General features: G+C 47.4%; 2 protein-coding genes and 2 non-coding genes across 5 annotated transcripts; all 4 read left to right on the top strand.

The window, feature by feature from the left end:
• Positions 1-3871: 3871 nt before the first annotated feature.
• Positions 3872-8427, top strand: RPL21 (ribosomal protein L21). Of its 2 annotated transcripts, none has more exons than XM_075742119.1 (6): positions 3872-3985; positions 5116-5194; positions 5824-5885; positions 6750-6862; positions 7308-7458; positions 8290-8427. In XM_075742119.1, exons 2-6 carry the CDS (start codon positions 5128-5130, stop codon positions 8377-8379), a joined length of 483 nt encoding a protein of 160 aa, XP_075598234.1. In that variant the 5' UTR covers positions 3872-3985; positions 5116-5127; the 3' UTR covers positions 8380-8427. The 2 variants fall into 2 exon arrangements, with proteins under 2 accessions (XP_075598234.1, XP_075598235.1); XM_075742120.1 differs by having other exon boundaries at positions 3891-4014.
• Positions 6458-6532, top strand: LOC142600207 (small nucleolar RNA SNORD102). Its single transcript, XR_012833647.1, has one exon. It is a non-coding gene; the product is annotated as a small nucleolar RNA SNORD102 (small nucleolar RNA).
• LOC142600222 (small nucleolar RNA SNORA27) lies at positions 6922-7054 on the top strand. The gene has a single exon (XR_012833662.1). It is a non-coding gene; the product is annotated as a small nucleolar RNA SNORA27 (small nucleolar RNA).
• A 7640-nt stretch (positions 8428-16067) lies between the features above and the next one.
• RASL11A (RAS like family 11 member A) lies at positions 16068-17371 on the top strand. The gene is made up of 4 exons (XM_075742118.1): positions 16068-16282; positions 16418-16474; positions 16556-16635; positions 16838-17371. The coding sequence occupies exons 1-4, from the start codon at positions 16162-16164 to the stop codon at positions 17288-17290; spliced, it is 711 nt and encodes a 236-aa protein (XP_075598233.1). The 5' UTR covers positions 16068-16161; the 3' UTR covers positions 17291-17371.
• Positions 17372-17380: the final 9 nt, after the last annotated feature.

Raw genomic sequence — 17380 nt, 5'->3', positions numbered from 1 at the left:
CAATGGAACAACAGGGTCAACTTAGAGGTGACACAGATGACTTTGGTCAGTAACTTTTTGATCAAAAGCGCAGGGGAGATGCTGCACTTCTATGGATGGGAGCCTGCCATGGGGTAACCAATTAACTTCACAATCTTGATTTTCAATTTAGACTCTTGGTTTTTCAGTATTATGACAAGAGGAACTGCAGATTTCAATCCTCTTTATCTAACACCTATTCTCAATTATTTCTGTTAAAATTTTGCTCCAGTCATAATCGGCTATCTTTTTTTTTTTTTTTAATATAATGAATGCATTATGTTAGACACAGGACACCTACACCCTACTGAAGGGAATATTTTTCATTTTTCACCTCAAAGCCCTTTACAAACTCTCATTAATTTAAATTCCTTCCACACCCCTGCTGAATAACCTAACACAAATGGAATGTCACGCTCAAGACCTCTGTGTGTATCACTTGGTTCTCTGAGCTAAGGAGCAAGCCAGATCCCACTGTGCATTAAAATTTCAGTGAAGAATTCCTGACAACCCCATGTGCAGAATCGTCATAGCACATTTATTCTTTAGAGAGAGAGCTGTTGTCCAGACAGATGCTGCAGAGAAATGTCAGAAACAAAATGAAGCTCTCCCAAAGAAGATACCAGAATCCTGACTATGGGAGCTTGGGGATTGGAAATGGGGTTTTTTTTTGGCGTGGTACTTTCCACTCTGAAAAACAAAGTGATGTTTATCTAGTCCCCACTCCTCAGGCTTCTAATGAGCCCTCCCTGTCAAGCTCCTTTCCCCGGCAACTTTTGAGTTGGTTCCCATTGAAGCTGCTTTCTCTGTCTTGCTCTTCCTCCAAGCCGGGGAGAGTAGGAGGGAAACTCAGTCTACCATGGTGTAGTAAGATTTCCAGAGTACGTGAATGGGTGGAGCACCAGCCTGGGACCTTCACGGGGTTTTAGATCTTCACGTTAAGCTGGGCATTGCCGCTCGCGTTCACCCCAGTCTTGAGGATGTTCACCCCACATCTTGAGGATGTGGTGTTTCTGAAGCACAACCAGATGTGTTTGCTGTACAGCCTAGGAGAAACTGGAATCCAACAACTACAGTTTGATCAAGGAAGAGCAGTTCAGGATGGCTTTCTGAGGGGATGAGGCAGGACAGCAAGGGAAGCACCTGCAGTCTGGAATGTAGAGCTGTAGGTCTCTCCCACGTCTGCTTGGCTGCTTGCTCTGGTTTCCAGACCAGAACTCACCCCACAACTCATGCACCTTTATCTGCTGGAGACAGCCATTATTAAGGTCCTTTTGTGAACAACATATAAAGGCTCTGCAGTCTAAGTGCTCAGTAGGCCACAGATTTGCCATGGATTTGGGAAACCATGTATCAAGTGTTGCTAGATAGGATGGACTTGTGGATCAGACCCAGACAGCATGCGCGCGGAATGATTCAATGGAGACAAACTGAAACATGACTGCTTCTTTGAAATGTGGAGCTAAAGGATCCTGGGAATGTGCTAATCAAGGTAAATTTTATGGATAAAAACATTATTGAAATTTTGAATAAACCTGTCATGCAATTTATTCAGGAAAAACATGTAGCAAATCCTGAATGTCTTACTTGGTCCCCAATAAAGCAGAGTTCAATTAAGTTGACAGTTACTGCTCCCTTATGAATTGCAGTTACATGCTCTATATGTGGACATGAGTTTCAACATGTGGAGTTTCTTCCCCATTCTTTCCTGCTTGATGTGGAGAAGATTTGGCCTCTATGTAAATCACTGGCAAGAATAAAGAGTTCAGCTCACTGAAAATGCCTGCCTGCCTTTATTGAATAATGCCTTTGTGCTGGTTTTGGCTGGGATAGAGTTAATTTTCTTCATAGTAGCTGGGGTGGGGCTGTGTTTTGGATTTGTGCTGGTTACAGTGCTGATAACACAGGGATGTTTCTGTTACCGCTGAGCAGTGCTTACACAGAGCCAAGGCCCTTTCTGCTCCTCACACCACCCCACCAGCGAGGAGGCTGGGGGTGCAACAAGGAGCTGGGAGGGGACACAGCCACAACAGCTGACCCCAACTGACCAAAGGGATGTTCCACACCATATGATGTCATGTTCAGCATATAAGGGGCTGGGGGAAGAGGAAGGACATTAGGAGTGATGGCGTTTGTCTTCCCAAGTAACCGTTAGCGTGATGGAGCCCTGCTTTCCTGGAGATGGCTGAACACCTGCCTGCCCATGGGAAGTGGGGAATGAATTCCTTGTCTTGCTTTGCTTGCATGCACAGGTTTTGCTTTACCTATTAAATTGCCTTTATCTCAGCCCACGAGTTTTCTCACTTTTACTCTTCCAATTCTCTCCCCCATCCCACCCGAGGGGGAGTGAGCAGCTGCGTGGTGCTTAGTTGCCGGCCGGGGTTAAACCACAGCCTTTTCAGGATTTGGGTTCCTGTCTGCACTTTGCTTGATATCCTCCCTGAAGTCTATCTGTTTCCAATATGCTTCCCCACCTAACAGCTGTCCAGGCTTATAACTATCTTCACACTTGGAAGTTTCATGGTACCTAGGCTGAATGTGTATTAAGTGATATAGATTTTCTCTGCGCAGATACCAGGTGCTGTAAATTCTAGATTTTTCATGGTGCAGAGGTAGAATACAGGCACATTTTTCTAAATATAACACTTTACTCCATGAGATTTTGTGTGTAGACAGGGCCTCTGTCTGTCATAACATGCCCTGACAGCTAGCTTTGCAGGCAGAACCTGATAGTGTATTTAATCCTCCATATCCATTTTGCGATCCATAAATATTAAACTATCTTTCAAATGATGATAGAAAGGGCTTAAGCTTAAGTTTTGCAAGACAACATTAGAATAACTGTGAAGTTAGTCAGAGGATCAAATATGTTTTTATATGCCACTTTAAGTAATCATCCCTCCCCTAAATTAAATAAGTGCTTCTTTCATTCAAAACAAAAATTCCTGCAATAAGGGCAACTTCTCGCTGAGACAAGTTTTGAACTGTCCCTGCGTGTTTAGCTCAGGGGAGGGAGGCCCTCTTTTGACTCACTCCTGCCTGCAATCGCCTTCCCATGATGATTCCCGTCTGCTCTAATATTGAGGATGCACAAACACAATGAGTCATGCCGTCAGCTCTGGAAGCTGCTCACCATTCTGCTTCATTTCCAGGCACCACACAGCTGATGCAACCTGTCGCTGTATAAAGGATCTTTGTTCAGAATCTGTGCTTTATTTATGTTTATGGAAAAGCTGCCACACAAATTGGAGATTATGGCATTATAATAATAAGAAACGCCATTACAATAATAAGAAACTCCAAACCTGTGCAGCCTTTTTGCTTCTGCCGTTGGTTTGTTTCTCCCACCATGCTTTCCTGCCCAGGACTGCCTGGATCTCCAGTCAGGCAGCTGTGACTGACACATAGTAGCAGAAGGGTCACATTACTGCAAATTTAAATTTCGGTGCACTTCTTTAATGATGTAAAACAACTTCTTGGCTGCTTATATTTTAAATTGCTAAACATAATTCCTTATGGACGGCAGGCCAGCCACTCCACCACACAACGCGCTCTTCAGGATCCCCGACAGACACCTGGCTCGTTTTCCCGCTTCCCTGCCACCCCCGCTGTCAAACCTCTCCTAGCCTCCTCTCACGGCACAGCCGGGAAAGTAAAAAACAAAACAAAACAAAAAAACCCCACCCCAACAACAACACCCACACCCCCACCCACACACCGGCATTTGTGCCTGCTTTAGCGAAAGGGTCAAACTTCTGCTGGGGCAGGTTCGTGGCTGTTTATCAGGATCGACGTACAACGGCTTCCTTCACCAGATTTACCTTAGGCAGGCGGGCAGGCGCCTCCCCAGGACTTTCTCTCAGGCGCGGCGCGGGCAGCCCCGCGAAGGCCCCGCTGTTAAGGGCGGCCGCGGCACCGCCTCTTTCCTTTCGCTCCGAGCCGCCATTTTGTAGGCACACACGGGGAGGTGCGTCGAGCTCCGCTCGCCGGCCTCAGGTGTCTCCGCGGCTCCGGGTGGTGGTGGGGAGGCCGGAGGGCGGTCGGGCCACGATGGCGGCGGGGCGGGTGGCTGGCTGGCTGGTGGCTCCGACTGGGGCGGCACGGCCTTGCTGGAGCAAGGGGGGCTGAGGGAGCGGGGAGGCCGCGGCCTGTAGGCCGCGGTGCAGGGAGCCGGGCTGGACCGGGCCGGGCCGGGCGGCTGCCGAGGCATGGAGGGAAGGAGGGAAGTGATCGCCGAGGTCGGCGACGCGCGGAGTGTAGGCGAGGGGGAGCTGGGCTCCGCCGAGACAGCGGCACGTGGCCCCGGGCCTGGTCAGCCCTGCGGCTGCCGGCGGGATGCCGAGGTCTGGGGAGCGGCCTCTCGTAGGCCGGGCGGCTGGGGCAGCTCCCCGGCGTAGGCCCCGGAGTGGGGGTTGCCGGGTGCGGCGGGACTCGGGCTTCGCTAATGTGGCTGGTGTCCCTGTCAGCCTGCGTAGTGTGCGCGTCTTGTGTCAGATGCAGTAGCGGCCGATAAATGCGGTAGTGGTGATGGTGCGTTTTGGGGGCCTTGAGAGGAGGAGCTGAGGGAATGGGGCTTACTCGACCTGGAGCAGAGGTGTCTTTGGGGACACCTAACAGCACCGTGATCACAAAGATGGATTCTGGTGCTTGACCAGGGTTGTGTGGCACAATACAAGACAACTGGCTTAAGTCAAAATGAGAAGCTCAGACCAGTTATAAGGAAAAAGTTTTTTGTCGTGAGGACAGCCGGGCCTCCAAAGAGGCTGCCCAGGGAGGCTGTGCAGTCCCTCTCCATCCTTGAAGGGTTTCGAGACCTGACTGGACAAAGCCCTGAGCAACCTGGTCTGATCTCATAGTAGGCCTTGCTTTAAGCAGGAGTTTGAGCTAGGTGACTTGTTAGCATCCATTCTAACCTTATGGTCCTCTAAATACTCTGTTCTATGAATGTCTAAGTTAATAACATTGCTTGAATTGCCCCAGCAATTTGGAAGTGCTGTTGTTCTGCATAGGCTTAAAGATTTGATTTTTCTAAAATGTCTGAAAATGCCATCAATCAAATTTTTAGTGAATCTGAAGACTTTGCATTCATTTTTACAGTAATCAGCCAAAATGACGAACACAAAGGGAAAGAGGAGGGGGACGCGTTATATGTTCTCAAGGCCATTTCGCAAGCATGGTAAGTACAACCTTGTAGTAAGAACGCTGTATTAAGTTACTGACCTGTTGGATGTCAACAGTCCCCTAAGTAGCATTTGTAAAACAATGGTTTGTATCAAAGGATATCTGACAACTAGGGCTAAAAACTATAGAACAATGTGCAAGTAAACTCTGAGCTCTTACAGTTTTTGTACTGGTATTCCAATTACTTCACAGTAGTAACTGCTAATTCTATCAGTGCTTGAAAATTAATTTGAAGGTGAAGTGAAGAAAATATTTCAATGGTTACACATACTTAAAATGTACAGTTTGTTGCCTCTTAGCAATGAGAAGTGATAACAGCTGTGTTCACAATGAAGTAGTAAGTAGTTGTAATGTCTTTTTAACTTCTGCATTAGGAACGGGATGAAAGCTGTACTTTTTCCTTAGCTGGATTTTTTTTTTAAATTGGAGCAGGTGGAGAGGTAATTGTAGAAGATGGCTTGATTTCTCAGATTTTTGTTTTTTAAATTTAATTTAAATTTGAGATATTTTTGAGACAATTTTATCAAATGCATCTGTGTCCCCCACCCCATTTGGCGGGGGCGGGGGGGATGTCTCTGTGCAATCGTGAGCTTCATAAGTATCCAAATTTGTATCTCTTGACAGGAGTTGTCCCTCTGGCTACCTACATGCGCATCTACAAGAAGGGTGATATAGTTGATATCAAGGTACTTTCTAGAGTGCTACATAATTAAAAGCTAAAGCAGTATAATCTTTTTCAGTCTCCAGTTTCTTGAGGTAGTCTTTTTTATTGCTTGGGTCATGTGTGTCAACACAAGTACCCACTGCTCACTATTGAAGTGATAATGGAATGGCAGTGCTACTGAACCAATAGTAATGCTTCGGTGTCACATGCTGGTTTATGTGGGTTCTTTATATATATGTCTGTGTATATATATTTATATATTTGCCTGTGCTCCATTACTGTGTGTTCAGCTGAAAAAAGTAATGTAAGGATACAGCATACATATTAATACAGGGGGGAAAAGTGAAACAGCATTTTCCATTACTTGGTATTTTCTAGAATTTGTCCTTTAAAATCAACTGTACTTTAAAAATTAAGTTGTAGTGAATCTGAAAGCCTTTCACCAGGGAGTCCTACTTGGTTGAATCCTTTAGTTTCATTTGAAATGTAGGGGTTTTGTAACAATCGCACAGAAGATGCTGTGTAATTTGCTTGTTTGTTACTTGAATCTTGGAGAACTGCACTGTTCCAAATTAATACTTCTTGACACACTGGAGCTTGATGATGATTGTCTCCTGTGATTGCTTACTGAAAGCAAAGTGATCAGTCATTTCACCGACACTGAAAGCGACCAGAATTGTCATAGCAAAATTTGGTAGTCTTCAGATGTAAAATGCATGGTTATAAATTCTAATCTACAAATAAAATAGGAGTATTTTTAAATCAGTCTCAAGTAATTTGAAATGTGTTCTTTAAATAATTTATAAAAAAGTCCTTGATGTTGCTTTTTTTTTTTTTTCTTTTCAAGTTAAAATTTACCCTTTATTCTTGTTTTACTTCTTAACAGGGTATGGGTACTGTTCAAAAAGGTATGCCCCACAAGTGTTACCATGGCAAGACTGGAAGGGTATATAATGTTACTCAGCACGCTGTGGGCATTATTGTTAACAAGCAGGTTAAGTAAGTAATGAAATTCCATGTATCAAAACTTTGTATTTGGGAAAGTTGATCTGTAATTGCACCCTCCTTTCACTTTACCAGTTAGACAGTTATTGTCTTGATTGGTCATTCAAGGTGGGTAAAGTGTATATCCTTTTAATAACCCAAGCAAATGATGCTCATTTGACTTGGATCCTGTCAGAGGAAACAGTTTTTATTTTTCTGAGCAGTACTTAGTGACGTTGCCTAATGGGGATTTTCAGCCAACTTTCATGTTGGTACTGAACCCCTTTTTAAATATTAATTTGTAGCTGTATTCAGCTGGATTTTGTACCATTTAGTCAGAAAAGGACAAGCTGTAGGGGTTTTTTTTGGGGGGGGACTGGGCTGGAATACAGTGGTAATACAATTCTTTGTGTGCTACAAGCTTAAGTGCAATAGATTAAAAACTGATTTCTTTTATTAGGGGCAAGATTCTTGCCAAGAGAATTAATGTGCGTATTGAGCATATTAAGCATTCCAAGAGCAGAGACAGCTTTCTGCAGCGTGTGAAGGAGAATGAAAAGAAGAAAAAGGAAGCAAAAGAAAAAGGCATTTGGGTTCAGCTGAAACGTCAGGTAGTATTTTTATTGTAGTTGACACATTGTTCATTCAGGTCACAAAAAAAGCTAGAACCAAACTAGTTGAGTAAAATGTTACTTTCTTCCAAAACAACAGTGTGTTAATTGAACTCTTTCTGTCCATTTTTAAAAAATAAAGAAAAAAACCACCTCACATTAATGCAGCTGCTTATAGCATTCTGAAAAATCCAGGTCTGTGGCAAATGGTGTTGGAGGTGTCTGTTGCTGCCACCCTTGCTTGTGTTTGTAATCCTTTTGTGGGAGGTTACTCTTTTTTTAAGAGTAGAGTGGCAGCATCAGTGTGTCTGCATCTGAGCTGTCTGACACGCTTGGTGTCTGAACAACACTGCGCTGTTCCTGGGTGCCTTGGCTGTGGGCAAAGGGACGGATGCTTCCTGTTGCTGATCGGCAGCAGAAGCTCTGGCTGATTTCTGGGATCAGTGTTATCTTTTGGTTTAGTTGAATTTAGCTGCAACAGTTTGTGTTGTAACTCTTTAAGAAAAGAAGGAATAACGAGACCTTAGAGAGGGGATAATGGCTGTTGCTTCTGGAACCCTGGGGTATATCACTTCGTGATAATTCAGATTAGTAAATTGCAGAGGGTAAAGTGTAGGTTTTTTCATTCAGCAGTGATAGTCAAGCACACTTTCTAGCAGATCATTTTCTTACTGTTACTCTTTGAATCAAATTTTAAAGAGACTAGGAATGGTAAAATTGCTGTAATGTTTATATGATAGTGTGATAAATGGTTGTCAAAATTAATTTTCTGTAGGGTTGCTTTTGAGTTTGTGCCATGAGTTTTTTTCTTTTTTTTTTTTCTGTTTACAGCCTGCTCCACCAAGAGAAGCACACTTTGTGAGAACTAATGGCAAGGATCCAGAGCTGCTGGAGCCAATTCCCTATGAATTCATGGCATAATGCACATTTAAAAAAAATAAATTAAAGTTCTGGTTTTGGACAAGCGTATGCGATTGTGCCTTATTCCTTTAGGATTTTTTGGAACAGATGCTTTAGAAAACTCTTCTTTTCTTGAAGTTTATTTAACTTGCCTTAGAGGGTGCTTGGTCATTTAAATCATCTGCAGCTTTTGCTGGTCAGCTTAGTCATTTATATAGACCATAAATTCTGAAATTCACTAATGCTTAGTGATGATCATGAAGTAATATGAGAGAACGTGGAATATTTCACCAGCAAACTAAGAGCCTATACCAAGAATTGTACAGGGTCACTTGAAGGTTTTGGGGTTTTTTTGTGGGAAAAGAGATAATGGGCTTGAGATTTCATTGGTAGAAGCTTTTGGCCAAGGGGCCTCAGATTAATACCAAAGAATTGTGGAAACTGTTTTTGAAAGCAACCTCTTGAGAAATGGCTGTGAGGGGATTTTGGTTTTTCACCACTGTAACCTGCAAAAGAAGGATTTTTAGACCATCCCCAGGCCAATAAGTGTTCTTTTGAAATAGTAATAGTTTAGAAACAAGGCTTTTCTGAAACTGCCAGCCTTGTAATTTGATTTTTATCATTTTAATTGGCTGGCATAGCTGAACAGTTGGCATTTTGTACATTTATTATGTGTCTGATGAATCTAAACATCTACCTGGATGTTCTAATGCGTTCCTCTCATCCCATTGATTTTAGTGACAATTCACAAAAGCCCAGTGCTACCTGCCCAGGGTTTCTTGAGTGGAAGAACATCTTCAGCCAACTACTTACTAACCAAAGCTATTTTTGTGAGCTGTGTTTGAAACAGCATGAAAGTAACCTGCTTAGTTCGCTTTGAACATGTGTAAACTCGAGCTTTGCTGTTACGGATAAATAATCTTACACTTTTCTCAGCGTGACATAAGGCGTTGCTTAGCTAGCTCAAGTGATGTAAAACTCTCTACATGTAGAGAGTGTAAAATACTAGAGAAGCTAGTGACCTCAAGCAATTTGTAGGTATTGACTTGAAAATTCCTGAATAGTCAATTGCAGGGCAGCTAGTAGGCTTGGGAGTAAGAAATGGAGAGATGATGTTTGCTTTTTCCCTTAATACTGAAGTGCCTTAATGAGCACAAGTGTCAAACTGTGTACAGGTTGGTTGTAAACTAAGGTATTAATACCTGTTTGCTTTTACCTAACATTTAATTGTGGGTATTCCCATTCTCATGGAATGTAGTTCTTGGACATTGAAGTCATTGTCTGGTTTGGCCTGGTATTTAAGGATGACGGGCTTTAGGCACTGGAGGTTCAAAGTCACAGTGAGCAGGTACTGCATTTGAAGGTTCTCCAAGCTCCCATCTCAAGACGGACCTGGAATGACTTTGGAAATGCTTTGAAGAAAATGGAACAAATCTTACCCATCAACAGACTGACGTGATATTAGCATTGTATTTTGACACAGTATGTATTGGGCATGGTGAGCACCACCATCTCCTGAAGCAGGGTTGATGACTCTACCTTAACTTTCACTGTTGCAGCTTATGCATTTAGTTTGTATGATCAAGTGGGGTTTTCTTGGAGCAGCTAGATCTGTATACTAAGCCTTAAACTTTTAATAGCTTCTTTGGCTTGTGGACTTCCACAGCAATTTAAAATCAGTATTTGACCCACAAGATAAGTGTTGTTTTCCATTAGGCTTTGCATCTGAAGGAGTTAAGTGGGAGATTTTACAGGTGTGATCTCTGGTGATGGTATTTTAAATTTCCTCCTCGTGCATGCTTGTGCAAGTTATTTTGGTTCTGTGACTCCTATCAAGACTCACGTGGATTAGCTGTAGCATCATGATGAAGTTGTTAACAGTAAGTGGTGGGTAGTTCTAAACTTTCAAATTTATTTTCAATAATGTGGAGTAATAACACTAGGCAGCATGCAGTGGTCTCATTTAAGAGCTGTGCTTCCAGAGGTGCTGTGCATTGCAACAGTTTTTAATTTATTTAGTCTCAGTGGTTTTAAGGTCACTGTGCCGACAGTAGATGCTCTTAAATGTGTATTTGGAAGTCTGGTGTAGGCTGGGAGGAGACGGAGGGAATGCTTTCCTTGGTCAAGATTCCCAGAAATGACTGAAAATGAAACTAGGTTTTACGAGCAAGAGAATAGCTTTTTTGTTTTGGGTTTTTTTTTAAATGTTTGAAAACAGGACAGAGTTAGCCTGTCTTGGGTTTATGGACACTACCTGTTAGTTGCTCTTGGTGCAGTGGTGGTTTTCCTGGTAATCTCAGGTTTGCAGAAGCACAGCTCAGATACTTACAGATCTCGGTATCTGCTGTTAAAGTTTGCTTCCTGTATGTTCAGCTGTCCTGTTTTTGCACAGTCCTGACAAAAGAGGGAGATCTGTGAATTGAGAAGAGTTGTTGAAGAACTGCCTGTCAGGACATCTTCAGTCATGAAACTAGTGTTTAAATTGAAATGCATCCTTCTTGATAAAATAGGTGTATGCAGAACTTGCAGGAGATTTGGGAGGGAAGGGGGGTGATTTCAGCAGTCCAGCCTCTCTGCCGCTCTGGAGGAATTGTGTTTCCTTACGGTGTTTGGAGTTGCAAGTTCCTCTCCCCTGTACTTGCTCTGGAGGGGTTTTACATGCTAGACCCATACACTGTGACCAGTTCTCTGCCGTCCTGTTCTGAGGCCGTGCCTGGCAAGCAAAACCTTGCAGCGGGCATGCCAGCTACAGGCTAGGTGTTTCCTGTCCACACAGTGATGGTTGACTTTTGTTTCATTCCATGATACTTTGAATTGTGGAGAACTGTTGTGAGAGCTGCAAAGCTATAGGTTTCACCTGTAATTGGACACACCTGGAGCTAGCAGAATTCGGGAAAATTCAGGAATCCCTAGTTACAAGGCAGTTGTGCAGAAGTTCAGGATTACATGTTACCAGGCCCCTTCCAGCACAGACAGCTGGTGGACAGGCTGTCCCGATCCACCATGTGGAGAGTGAAGTGCTTATGGATTAGCACAAGCCGTTACACTTCAGTGTAGTGCTTTGTCTCTGTTCCACAGAGCCTAATTAGGACGTGGGGGCTGAGCTGTCTTCTCCATACCAGGTTTTACTGCCTCAAACCTTTACAGCTGGTTCCCTGCTAAAAATCTCCTGTTGTCCCTTGGAGAAGCAGCAAGGAGGCCTTCTCCTGAGCTGTCAGCTTTGTCTTTTTTAGCATATCGATGACACTGAGCTCTGAGGTTTGAGGGCTGTGTAGGCAGTGTTAGTGCTAATCCTGTGTGTGGGCAGGAAGGTCAATGAAAGGGCAGAAAGGACTGGGGAGGAGGAACCATGCTGGTGCAGAGGGGCTTCAGACAGACAACCCCAGGCAGGGGAAGCATGCATGCCTGAGGGGAGTGAGGGGTGTGCAGACACCTCCTGCCCCATTCCTGGGGGCAGGCAGGAATGTTTAAACAATTCATGCTTTTGTAATCTTCCTGTTGTCTGTATCAGATGGGGGGAAAACAGTCTTGATGTTCCCTCCCTTGTCCTTGCAGTGCAATCCTGGACTGGTTCAGAGGATGCCAAGAGCAGTGTGTACGCCTGCCAGAGAAAGTGGTCCTCCCTATTCCAGCATGAGCAGATAGGATCTCCTCGTCCTTGCAGAGACAGCAAGGTGCCAGCGGTTCCTGTAGTCCAGGGGGTGTGGTGAAAAGGCATGGTTGAATGGCTCATCCTTGCCTGGTGGCACCTCATGACTCAGGGGTGTGGGTAGTGTCTCCCATAGTGCAGGGGGCACCTTGCTGCTGCAAACGGTCATCTTGCATGGGAAGAAGGTACCAGCTGTCCCTGCAATGCTGAGGGTGGTGGTATGGAAGACAGATGATGAGCTTTTCATGTCTGTGCATCTACCTCAGTGGATGTACTACCAAGGTCTATATAGGAATCAAGTCATAGCTGCTGGGATTTAGATAGTCATAACTATCCTTGCTGAAGCGTTGGATAGGGACATCGCTCCCACCAGCCCGGGTGGTGTCCATACAGCTCAGGAACCCACAAAAATGCAAAGCTCTGGTTGAGGTTGCTGATTTCATTTTCCACTATCTGGAGGAAGAGGCTTTGGGTGATGGCCCATGGGCCCTCAGTCACCTTTTTGTCCATGCCCATTCCAAACTGTTTAGCCATTGATCAGAAGGAATTGGGGAGCATAAGGAATAGCTGCAGTCTTGAACACGGGCTTGTGCTTCTGAAAGCTCGTAGGAGAGTGGTGAAGCCATGCCAGCTCACAGCAAAGGTTCTCACCAGTGCTCTTCCACATGGAAAACCTTTGTGCCTGCTGCCTGTTATCATGTGGTCCTGCCAGTCAAGCCCAGAACTTCTGGGTGATTCCACACTATCAGCAAAGACTCCCAGGAAAACACTGCATTTTTTTTTTTTTAGAGGAGAAAGGAGCCTCTGAGGCTCTCAGGATGTCCTCCCTGCTGCAGCACAGGAGGAAGCCACCTACTCCCTCCCCAAATGAACCTGCTGTTGAATGTTACCAAAGCTTGGAACAGGGAGGTGGGTCAGGCAGCACTACGGTGTCCCTGGGACCCCGCATGAGTGGGAGAGGGGATAGTGATAGCCAATAGGGATGGTGGCATGGGCCATCTGCATGGGATGGGTGAAAGTATAGCCTAGTGCTTCCAAGTAGGACCTCCGGCCAAGAAAGGAAGGGCTTCTTGGAATAGCTTTGAGGCCCGTACATCCCAGGACTTGCTTAGTCCACAGAATGGAGACAGTCCCCATGTGTGAGGAACCTGAGCCCCAACTACTACTACTGTTGCACCAGTTGCACCTGCTGCTGTTGCACCAAATTAAATGTTGATGGAGACAGTCTGTCGTTCCCTGGAAATTAATTCCTTTGCAGGGTTTCCTACCTGGCTTTGTGCGCTGTCATCTCTGTGCTTGACCATTGCCATTTGCCCTTTGGGGATGCTCTCAGCAGCAGGCGAGGCAGCACGAGCTCTACAGCTGCCCAGACATGGGGAGCTCCTCATGTTTTGTGAAAGGTGGTTGTTTAATGCTACTGCTTTCACAGCTCAGCGCCTGGTAATCATCTGCCTGGAATGGACTCATTTCAGTAGCGTTTTTCCAAGGGTACGCTGAATGTACTCTGATAGCTCTTTTGTAAAGAAATCTATAAAAATAGCCTGTGTTGGCACTGTGAGCGAGGCCAAAGACAAGTGGTGGTGCATGACAATGGGAGCAGATGACAGTAGCATGAACCTCTGGCAACCAAAAGCTTTTAGTGATACAAGAGAAATCTTGTTTACAAAAAGAAAAGGGCTCACTGGCATGATGGGAAGTGAAGTAGAAATTTCAGAGGCAATCAGCTTTTGAGGTTAAAAGTGGCCTTGATGTTACCATAGGGGTTCTTAGGCGCTAGAATAACACAATCAACAACACTTCTTCCACGTGCTTTTCTGCAGTCACTACTTTAACTGATGTTAATTAGCATTGTATTAACTACTGTGAAGTGTGTGTAATCACACATCTTCAGCAAAGAGCGGGATGGAATTATTATCAGGTAGAAAACTTCTGCAGTTTCTGGGGCACCAGAGGAGAATCTTTAAATGGGGCAGAACGTTGCTTTGGGGAGGTAGGTGGTCCTCTGGCCACTGCAGGGTGCAGAGTCCGAGCTGAGCCTCTGCTCCTGGCGTGAAGCCAGGGGAGCAGTTTCTTCCCATGCTTGCCCTTGTGGTGCCGAGGGCTGACTTTCCTCAGGAGCAGCTTGGCTGTGGTAGAGCAGAACTGACAGCGTTATCTGGTGCCCTTGTTCTGAGTTTTCATGTCACTGGAGGGACTGGGGCTGAGGGTGTCCAGAGAAGCGTGTAGCGGATCAGGTACCTGGACTCCTGCATGGATGTAGGGAGAAAGTAAGAGGAAGGACAAGAGGAAAGCGAGGGAAAACATGATGTTGTCAATGCATGTGTCTTCCGAGAGCTGTATGAGGGGGAAGGTGACCGAGAGTAGCACCATTGCACAGGCCTCCTACTGCCAAGGTTCAGCTCAGCTGCCTGTGTGTGGGTGTCCAGGGCCACCTGGGTGCCCTTGGGCATCAACCCTGCAGCCGGGGCCCAGCAGCTCCCAAAGTGGCTCAGTCCCTGTGTGGTGCTGGACTGTGGGACCACAGACCCCTCCTGCTCCTTTTGAGTACCCACCTGCTGGCATCTTATGTGTTGTTTCCTACTGGCTTGTGTTATCTCCTTGATAATAATAAAAATAAAGCAGCCCCTGAATGAATTATTTATCTCATAAACACTTACATGCTTGCAAAGCAGCATGCTGTGGAAGCAGCTTTGCAGGGAGACTGAAGCATCCACACAGCTGTTTGCAGGTTTGAGGCTCCTTTAATGGCACCCCGTGGTGGGTGCTGTTTTTCTCTGAAACTTTCTTCCACTTTAAAAACCTGCAGGGCCTAATCCAGACCTCAAGGCACCGTGGACCACTTTGGTTTCAGGGTTGGCTGTTGCTTGATTCACAAATGGGGATTTCAACACCAGCTGTGGAGGGATGTATCTGGATGTATGAAACAAAATAGTCTGAGATAAAATGGGCTGCATCAAAAGAAGTGTGAGCAGCAGGTTGAGGGAGGTGATCCTGCCCCTCTACTCCACTCTCTTGAGACCCCACCTGGAGTACTGCACCCAGCTCTGGGGGCCCCAGTACAAAAAAGACATGGAGCTGTTGGAGCGAGTCCAGAGGAGGGCCACAAAGATGATGAGAGGGCTGGAGCACCTCTCCTATGAGGACAGGCTGAGAGAGTTGGGGTTGTTCAGCCTGGAGAAGAGAAAGCTCCAGGGAGACCTTAGAGCAGCCTTCCAGAACCTGAAGGGGCCTACAGGAAAGCTGGAGAGGGACTGTTTACAAGGGCATGGAGTGATAGGACAAGGGGTAATGGGTTTAACCTGAAAGAGGGTAGTTTTAGATTAGATATAAGGAAGAAATTCTTCCCTGTGAGGGTGGTGAGGCACTGGAACAGGTTGCCCAGAGAAGCTGTGGATGCCCCCTCCCTGGAAGTGTTCAAGGCCAGGTTGGATGGGGCTTTGGGCAAGCTGGTCTAGTGGAGGGTGTCCCTGCCCATGGCAGGGGGGTTGTAACTGGATGATCTGTGAGGTCCCTTCAAACCCAAACCATTCTGTGATTCTATAAATCGTTTCCCTTTGTTCATGACTCCAGTCCCTTGCTGCAGGGAGGGTGCATAAAGCAGGAGCCTGTTGCCGTGGTTGGGGCTGGCGTGGGGTGTGGAAACGCACCCTCCCAAACACAGCCCGACCTGTGCTGCCGTCTGCCTGCCTCGGCCGAGGGTGATGCACAGCAGGGCGCTGCCGTGCCCGCCCCCCAGCCGGGGCTGCAGGCTACACCGCCTGCCCGGGGGCCTGCAGCCACTGTGGTCACCCCGCACCCTGGGGATGGGGAAGGTGGGGAGCGAGGGGCAGGGGTACAGCCGAGGGGCGAGCGGGGCAGCCGGCGAGCAACTGGGGGGAGAGCTGCGGGCGGACAGCCGGGCGAGGGACGGCGGCGGGGGGCTGCTGGGCGGCACAGCCGGGGAGGCGGCCCGGCTGGGGGCGGTGCAGCGGGACGGCACAGCCAATGGGCGCTGTGCGCACGCTGCGGAGCGGCCCCGCGGACGACACTGCCGGCGGAGCCTTTAAAAAGCCGTCGGCGGCTGCGCGCGCTGGGTGCTGCTGGCCGAGCCGAGCCGGACTGAGCCGGGCCGAGCCGAGCCGAGCCGAGGTATCCGGCCGCCGGGCGCCCCTCCCATGCGCCTGCCGAGCATGTCCCAGCCGTTCCTGCTGGCGCCCATCGCCGAGTGCGCCCCGGGGCCGCCCGGCGCCCAGGTCCGTCTGGCCGTGCTGGGCGCCCGCGGCGTCGGCAAGAGCGGTGAGTGGGGGGGGGGAGTGTGCGCGGGGCTGTCCGTCCCCCCGTCCCTCTCTCCGTCCCCCCATCCCTCTCTCCGTTCCCCCGTCCCTCTCTCCGTCCGTCCGTCCCGCGTAACGCGTCCGCTCTGCGTTTCAGCGATGATCGTGCGGTTCCTGACGAAGCGGTTCATCGGGGACTACGAGCCCAACACAGGTGAGGCGGCGGGCGGTTCATCGGGGCGCGGCGGGGACCCCCGGGGCCGCGGCGTGTGGCTGACGGCTCTCTGCTCCCCAGGCAACCTCTACTCCAGGCTGGTCCGTCTGGAGGGGGACCACGTTGCCGTGCAGATCCAAGACACGCCGGGGTGCATCCAGGTACGGAGACGCTTCGGATCGGTCGGTTCTTCTCTGCCACCTCAAGGCTCAGGTCTTGAGCTCCAGCTTCCTATGGGGCCAGGCTTAGTCTCCTAAGACTGAGCTCAGGCTTCCCTTTGGACCTGTTTACGGTGCTATTTATGATACAGGTTTTAGACTTTCACACCCCGATGCTAAATTTGTGCTCTCTGTCGTACCGCAGGTGCAGGAAGACTGCGTGCAGGTGCTGGACTCCCTCTCCAGGTGCGTGAAGTGGGCAGAGGGTTTCCTCCTGGTTTACTCCATCACGGACTACAGCAGCTACCAGTCAGTCCGACCTCTCTACCAGTACATCCGCAAGGTCCACCCAGATGCCAGGACTCCCATCATTATCGTGGGGAACAAAGCAGACCTCCTCCACGCCAGGCAGGTACAGGCGAAAGAGGGACTACAGCTGGCAAACGAACTGGGCAGCCTGTTCTTGGAAATCTCCACGAGTGACGACTCCCAAGGCGTCTGTGATGTTTTCCAGTATCTTTGCAAAGAGGTCAGCAAACTACAGCACGCCGGCAGCACGGACAGGAGGCGGTCGTCCATCATCCCTCGGCCCAAATCTCCCAACATGCAAGATCTAAAGAGACGTTTCAAACAGGCTTTGTCTTCCAAAGTCAAATAAACCCTGCTGATGAGATGCTGCGTGACTCAATATACTTTATTTTTGTAAACTAGTTAATAAAAATCTTTATTTTTGTACTAATGCCAGCAG

The sequence above is a fragment of the Balearica regulorum genome, chromosome 1 (assembly GCF_011004875.1).
Source record: "Balearica regulorum gibbericeps isolate bBalReg1 chromosome 1, bBalReg1.pri, whole genome shotgun sequence".
In the NCBI taxonomy this organism is placed as follows: Eukaryota; Metazoa; Chordata; class Aves; order Gruiformes; family Gruidae; genus Balearica; species Balearica regulorum.
Note: the sequence above shows the minus strand (reverse complement) of the source record. Positions and strands in the feature narration are given on the sequence as shown.